Source organism: Sinocyclocheilus rhinocerous, unplaced genomic scaffold, assembly GCF_001515625.1.
Source record: "Sinocyclocheilus rhinocerous isolate Xijiao unplaced genomic scaffold, SAMN03320098_v1.1 scaffold315, whole genome shotgun sequence".
NCBI classification, from domain to species: Eukaryota; Metazoa; Chordata; class Actinopteri; order Cypriniformes; family Cyprinidae; genus Sinocyclocheilus; species Sinocyclocheilus rhinocerous.
The window spans coordinates 1090447-1098486 of NW_015630423.1; the positions used below are offsets into that span (position 1 = coordinate 1090447).

The following is an 8040-nucleotide window of genomic DNA, read 5'->3' on the forward strand; positions in this document are numbered from 1 at the left end:
GTATGTACAGCCACACACATATACATGTACATACATATATATATAAATACATTCAATATATATATATATATATTATTTCATTTCCATTTTGTATGTTGAAGTACTGAAATAACTAAAAATAAATAAAACTAAAACTTAATTAAAAACCTATATAGAGATAATAAAAAACTAATAAAATGACAAAATTACTACAACTGTAACTAAAACTAATACTTTTTATGTCACTAGTGATGCCTATAATTGTCTTATTTATGACTGTCTTAAAAAATAGCATTTAATCTCACATTTAACCACAAGTTATTATAGTTTTACACTAGTGCCTATATCTGTAGTAAATATACGATTTTACTGTAGTTGCCATGGTAATTTGTTTATAAGGGAAGTTTGGCTCAAATCCTGTGTGGGTCAAATCCACTCATATATGACATACTGCCAGCTGAGAAGACTGGGCACGTCCACATCTCTGCTCTTCTCACTCGTAGTCATGCAAAACTGACCGCTTTACTATATCTACATCATCCTCTGAGACCCGGAATGAAGACTTGGGAGTTTAAGTTAACACAAGGTAAACATTTAGAGAGTTTATTTTGTAAAACCTCGCGCTGAGTTGGATTGACACTTCGCCATGACGTCAATCTATGCAGCCGGCTAACATCAGCTAACGTAGCAGCTTTACTCATTCAAACACCTTTAGATATGTTTATAACAGCTGCTACTGAGCGGTTCACCGTGTAATTGAACATCTTAGCTTGAGGCTTATGCAGACTTGTGGACTGTTTTTATTTCTATAAGCACACGAGGTGTTATGAATGTAAACGATAGTTAGCTTGTTAGCTAACTAACAGCTGCTGAGTAACAGCACGCCCGTTTATTTGCATAAACATTAATTTATACTTTATAACCCTGACTAGATGTTTAATATTATTATTATTTTAAAGGTTGTTGTTTGGTCACATATTATTATTATTATTATATTTTATTTTGTAAGGATTTCTTTTATTTACGTCAGTTAAACTAACAAGTGTCTGACAACTAGCATATGTTACATGTACTGTATTAACTAAAGTAACAATGTTAATTTAGAATTTCGTTTCAAAATGTAAATATTTCATCCATATTCAAAAGTCATGGTATTTCCTTGACAATAAAGTACTTGTGTGGTACCATAGTACTTATTTTCAAGAACAGCATGGTACCACGTTGATACATATTTATGAACATAGAAGTAAATGGTACTTATTGGTGAAGCTTTGAAAAAATGATATGGTACTTCATTGCAATTTAGGGAATACTATGTGTGTGTTTCTACTGTATATATATATATATATATATATATATATATGTAGAGAGAGAGAGAGAGAGCACCCTCACTATTTTAAGAAGCACCCTCAGTGATTTGATTCTGGAGCCGGGCCTGACTCGCAGATTATTTCGGGAATGCTATATATATATATATATATATATATGTAGAGAGAGAGAGAGATACTCAAAAATGCTAACAAGTTTTCGAGATGCGCTAATGCTTTCCTAATGCATATATGTTGTATCACAGAGTAGTATGCTGGACGTGGGAAAGTGGCCGGTGTTTGCCCTCCTGCCCCCTGAGGAACTGCGGCTCATCCGCCAAGCCTGTGTGTTCGGTAGCGCCGCAAATGAGGCTATCTACTTTACCGTCAATGATGAGGTACAGACATGCTGAAAGCTTTTAGTGGACAGATGAATCATAAATGAGTACACATCTTTGCTGGAAAATCTTCGTTAGGTTTGGTGGAGCTCTTGCTCTCTCACACTCTCACTGTCTCACACACATCAGGACTCAATGATAAGGATGCTTCAGTAAGAATACATTCATAATTACAAACAAATTAGTAGTTGTTTGCCATCGTTTTAAAATTGAAGGTAAATTTGGTTTAAATTTAAACAAATTTTATTATTACTGTTTTTATCAAATAAAGGCGGCGAGAATTTTGTCAGGGAAAGTAAAAAAATCTAAGCTACAGTAGAAAAAAAAATGTTTTGTTGAGCTCTGCACACATATAGGAAATAGGAATAGGAAAGAGACCGAGACAAAGGCAGAGTGATCTTGGGCTGGTGATAAGCAGATAGAATAAAGCTATATTTAGGCTCGTAATACTAACACAAGCCTTGTTTGCTTACTGAGAGGAGCTCTGGTGCACGTCCTGAGCCTGGCCACTTCCTTTTTTAGCTCTGTTTTCCTTTAATGCTTTTTAACCACAATAAAACATGGGCTGCCTTTAGGTAGCATTTATTTTTTCAACAAATGCTTTCCACTGTCTCACACACATCAGGACTCAATGATAAGGATGCTTCAGTAAGAATACATTCATAATTACAAACAAATTAGTAGTTGTTTGCCATCGTTTTAAAATTGAAGGTAAATTTGGTTTAAATTTAAACATATTTTATTATTACTGTTTTTATCAAATAAAGGCGGCGAGAATTTTGTCAGGGAAAGTAAAAAAATATAAGCTACAGTAGAAAAAAAATGTTTTGTTGAGCTCTGCACACATATAGGAAATAGGAATAGGAAAGAGACCGAGACAAAGGCAGAGTGATCTTGGGCTGGTGATAAGCAGATAGAATAAAGCTATATTTAGGCTCATAATACTAACACAAGCCTTGTTTGCTTACTGAGAGGAGCTCTGGTGCACGTCCTGAGCCTGGCCACTTCCTTTTTTAGCTCTGTTTTCCTTTAATGCTTTTTAACCACAATAAAACATGGGCTGCCTTTAGGTAGCATTTATTTTTTCAACAAATGCTTTCTCATTAAAGCGACTATAATCTCATGTATCTCATGTACATACTGTAAGTAGGGATCGAGTGCTAAACTGACAGCACAAAGTGCTTTTAAGAATGCTGTGTAAACGGGTTTGTAGTTATGTGAGAGGGAGCAGTCAGAGTTGACCCTTGAGAGCCTGATTGTCACATCAGGCTCTCAAAATCTTACTGGATGAATGTCTCATCCAGTAAGATTTTAAAACCAGAATTATCTGTTCTGTAAATATACACACATGGTCTTGACTGATATTCTCTGAATATTGAGTGAGAGTCAGTGGCATAATAAACTATAAGTAGGGCTGTCAAAATTAACACGTTAATTGTGTGATACATTTTTTTTTTTTAGTTTAACGTGCTAAAAATATTTAATGTATTTAACATAGCATCCATTTTTTCCCCTGGTATCCCTTTGTCTAGCGGTACAGTAGACTATATGAACATGCTATCAAGCACAACAAGACACAAAAGAGAACTTAATTCAGTGCTGGAACGTTGTCTGTGGAGCACGATTGTAGCGCAGTGAGCTTGCGAACAAAAACACAAAATTATGCCAAAATGCCCATTTTTGGTGAGTAACCTCATAAACAGTCTTAAATGAGTTAAAAAGTACTAAATGACCGTAAAGAACTGGGAAGAAAATCGGATGTGTGTCAGATCCGTGTCATGCACATCAGATTTTAAAGAGACGGTGCTGCATTTAAAGTGAAACCTGCTGCACCCTGTCATTGATGTAAATCAAACAACAAAAGAAAATCTGTATTCAATTTATAGTTTATTCATATACAATTTATAGTTTGTGAAGATTAAGTTCTAACTATAAGTAAATATAAATAAACATAATGAAAAGTTTGTGTCAAGTGTCAAACAACTTAACTGATGTGTTTGAGTGTGTCACCCACAGGTGTTTGCACTGGGGACGAACTGCAGTGGCTGCCTGGGGCTCGGGGACACGCAAAGCACCATTGAGCCCAGGCGGATAGACATCTTGTGTGGGAAAAAAATTGTGTCTTTGAGCTACGGCACAGGACCACACGTGGTCATCGCCACTGCAGGTTGGACAGATTTTTTGACATGAAACAATGGCGATGATTTGGCATTTGCCTGTACCAAATAATTGTGGTTGCAGGATGGCGAAATTAGAAATCTTTCTATGGTGAAAACTCATGAATATTATTATTTTTTATCATAAATGTGTATTATTATTATTAAATATTATTGTGCAGCTCTAATATGAGGGGTCAGATATTATAATATATAAGCAGGACATTCCCCGTACGTTCCTAATGATATTTATACTAGTTTATCAAGATTGTAAATGTATATAAACAGACCTTATGGAAGTGGGTGTGATCTGAATTTAAAATTATCATAAGCAAAATGTAAAAACATGGTGAGCTGCAGTGACTTGTTGTAATAAAGTCTTGCAGTTGTAGTTGTAATGAAAGCATCAAGAGGCATATATAGAAGTATAATGTCTAAACCAGGGGTGTCCAAATTCGGTCCTGGAGGGCCGGTGTCCTGAAGAGTTTAGCTCCAACCCCAATTAAACACACCTGAACCAGCTAATCAAGCTCTTACTAGGCATACTAGAAACTTAAAGGCAGGTGTGTTGAGGCAAGTTGGAGCTAAACTCTGCAGGACACCGGCCCTCCAGGACCGAGTTTGGGCACCCCTGGTTTAAACCATGATTTAATTATTAAAATATATATATAATATTAATTATTTAAAATATTTTAAAGTATTTTTTGCAAGCTTTTTACATCAGGGATTGTGTTAAAGGCATGTCGTAGTAGCACATTATCACACTGAAGTTTAATCTTCAGTCTAGTGTTTATGGGTCTTGAGATTACATCACAGAATTTCATGGGAGATGTATTCCACATTCAGACATGATTTGGCTGACTTGACTATGTATCAAATTAGGCCTGTGTAAGTGTGGGGTCTGAGCTCAGTGTACTAAGAGTTGTCATCTGTTTAATATAATGCTATTAGCAATGCTCGATCTTGAAGACATCCACAATCTACTTTTCAAGTGAATCTTTTATGTCCGCATAATGATGTTAAAACTAAAACATTGACTGGCTACTAGATGGCTGTGCTGACTGGTCAAATTGTATCACGTTTATATAATGTGTTTTTTTCATGAGTGTTGACATATCAACGTGAGCTAGCTAGGCTGTGCGATTAATCAAATTTAAGTTTCGATTTCAAATTTGGCTTCCAATGATAATGAACATGTGATAATCAATGCCGCTCATTTCCTTTAAAGCGGTGTACTTTTGTCCCTCTTTATAAGCGGATTCATGTATTAGATCCACATAATTGGTCTTAAATCAAACAACAAAAGACAAAGAGAAAACCACTCACTGCTCTTAACAGAATAACATTAGTAGATTTAAAAATCTGCTTATATTTAATTCATACAGAAAAGACTATGCACTATGCAGTGTTTTAACCGATTCTTTAATGCAATATAGAGTTTTACATTTTTCATATATATATAAGTCCATTGGCTTGTTCCAGTCTGGATATTCTAAATAGCACATTTCAAAATTAGGAAGATTGCAACTCCAATCGTGGATTGTGATTGTGTGTTATAAGATCAAGATAAAACATTTTCACCCACCTCTGATTTAAATGGTTTCATTTTGTGGTAAAACCTTCAGGAGGCCTTTTAAAAACACTTATTAGGATTAACTAAACATCTATGCAGTCTGACGACAGATGGAAAAAACAAAACAAATGATCAAACAGTCTGATTTTTTATAGTTTGTAATATGAGAAATATTCTACATGTTGCAACATGAGTTTTGGAAAGCAAAACATTTTCATACCTGATAAACATGAAATGATTCAGTTTCCACTGAGGTAAAAGTTGAGTCACAGCAGATGTTTTCAGATGGTCAACATTAGGCCTGTGTCTTTGATTAAATCACGTATGTCAGCTGTTCAAGTTCAGTTTTATACTCCCCAAAGCCAATTTTATTTTTGTTTGGCACTGTTCATTTAGGCCTTGTATAGTAGATTCTAGATCTGCTTTTCCAGTATGTTTGTCTCCTAACCAAAGACCTGAGCCAAAGTTTTGTCATCTTCAGATCTATATCTTGTCTTCTGTGTCTGTAGATGGAGAAGTTTACGCCTGGGGTCACAATGGCTACAGTCAGCTGGGTAATGGCACCACCAACCACGGTCTGACTCCTGCCTTGGTTTCCACCAACCTCATCAGCAAGAGGGTGACAGAGGTGGCCTGTGGCTCTCATCACACCATAGCCCTCACCACAGAGGGAGAGGTAAAAAAAAAAAAAAAAATATGCTGGTTATGATTTTATCAAACAAAAATTAGGAAATGGAAAATCTTTTTTTCTGGATTTTCCCCCACATTTCTGAGTTTACATCTCACAGAACAAAACAATAAATCACACAACAGAACAAATTACAGAACAAAAAAATAGAATGTAATTTCGACTTTTCATCCCACAATTTCAGCGTTTTTTTTCTTCTTCTTTTTTTCTGACTTGGCGGGGGGGGGCGCTGCGCTCAGAATTGCGAGATATAAAGGTTCAGTTTTTTTCTCACAAAAAGTTTGTGTTATCCTATGGTTTCCATATAATACTGCTCTGTTACTATCATTATACTGAATGCCTTTATATCATTATACATTATATATTTATATAACAGTTTTGTCCTTTAATCTTTTTAATGTCAAAGAGCCCTAAATACTATATTCCCCTTGTGAGGGACCCCTTCCTAAAATATAAAGGCAGCTATTTTACACTGAACAAAATTATAAACGCAACACTTTTGTTTGTGTATATTTTAATTGCTTTAATAGTGCAGAACCACTATTCTGTCTAATTGTTTTCACTTCCCTAGTAACAAAGTAATATATTTAAAATACATTTATTTAATCCTAAGTATAGTTCAAATCTATTTACATATTTACTGACACATTGCTCGAGACGTACTGATATAAAAATTATTTAACTTTATTTGGATTACTACTTGTGCACAATGCACATTTCTTAATGGTGCCATAGAATGCATTGATACAATATTTTAAATTGTTCTCTGATATCTACATAGTTCAGCCGTCAGTTACAATTCACATCATTTTTAATTCGTAGCTCCGCACTCCATCTGATCCCCAAGGGCTTTGAAACAGCAGTTCTGCTGATGTCTTCATGTAAATTTACATAGTCAGTCTGCAGTGATTTGTTATTATATTGGATGAAAAAATTAATGAAACAAAGTGTTTTCAAAAACGTATTAACAAGAACAAAAATTTTCTGCATAAGTGCTTATTGACAATAAAAGTCGATTAAAATCATGAAATTATTTTTAGGGGAAAAAATCATGATTTACAAGAAGAAAAATGTAACTGTAATATCAAAATCGGTAAACACTTAATTTTATCTCCAATTAAGTACCACCTGAAATTTAGTTGTTGTTGTTGTTGTTTTTTGTAATTATTGTTACTGTACATTACTTGCTGTAATTAGCACTTGGTTTATCTCAAGGCTCTGTGTTGACAGACTTACGGCTGGGGTTATAACTGCAATGGGCAGCTTGGTTTGGGTAACAATGGCAACCAGCAAACCCCTTGCCGGATCGCCGCCTTACAGGGAATCAACATTGTACAGGTGACAAACAAAGACCTCTGGGTATTAATCAGTGGAGTATGGTGGTCTTCTGAAATGAGGTGGCTTCTGTAAGAAAGGCTTAGGTGATAGCATTTACTTTGCAGCGAACAATATATTATACATTAAATTTAAATATAGCATATTCTACATTAACACAAATTTTATTAAAACCAAGTCACATCAAAGTCTGTTTAACCATTTTTTTTTCACATTAATTCAAAAATAAGTGTATTAATACCGTAAAGTATTGTTTATATACTATTGCAGTATATATTAAAGGGATAGTTCACCCAAAAATGAAAATTTAATGTTTATCTGCTTACCCCCAGGGCATCCAAGAAACAATGGTTTCCATGTACAGAACTGTTATTATTCAATAACATATGCCATTCTATGGCACCTTTAATATTAAGCCTAAAATGTGTTTTAATGTCACTATTGATGAGGATTGTATGATCTTTGAATAATATTGGTTTTAAATGCAAGATAATTAAATTGTACCTAGAGTATATTTGCAATAGTTCCAGTTTAGCACAATCAAATATACTTCAGCATATCTTTAGTTGGACTTCAGCACTACTTCCGCACAATTAAAGTGCAT

The 8040-nt window shown here is 34.7% G+C and overlaps 1 protein-coding gene across 1 annotated transcript in view; it reads left to right on the plus strand.

The window, feature by feature from the left end:
- The first annotated feature begins 415 nt into the window (after positions 1 to 415).
- Positions 416 to 8040, plus strand: part of LOC107740388 (RCC1 and BTB domain-containing protein 2-like) — a 41167-nt gene continuing 33542 nt past the window's right edge. Inside the window, exons 1-5 of the mRNA XM_016552815.1 lie at positions 416 to 565; positions 1553 to 1684; positions 3701 to 3851; positions 5923 to 6089; positions 7332 to 7439. Of these exons, the coding sequence (XP_016408301.1) occupies positions 1559 to 1684; positions 3701 to 3851; positions 5923 to 6089; positions 7332 to 7439 (552 nt within the window). The 5' untranslated portion in view covers positions 416 to 565; positions 1553 to 1558. The remainder of the gene's footprint in view (positions 566 to 1552; positions 1685 to 3700; positions 3852 to 5922; positions 6090 to 7331; positions 7440 to 8040) is intronic.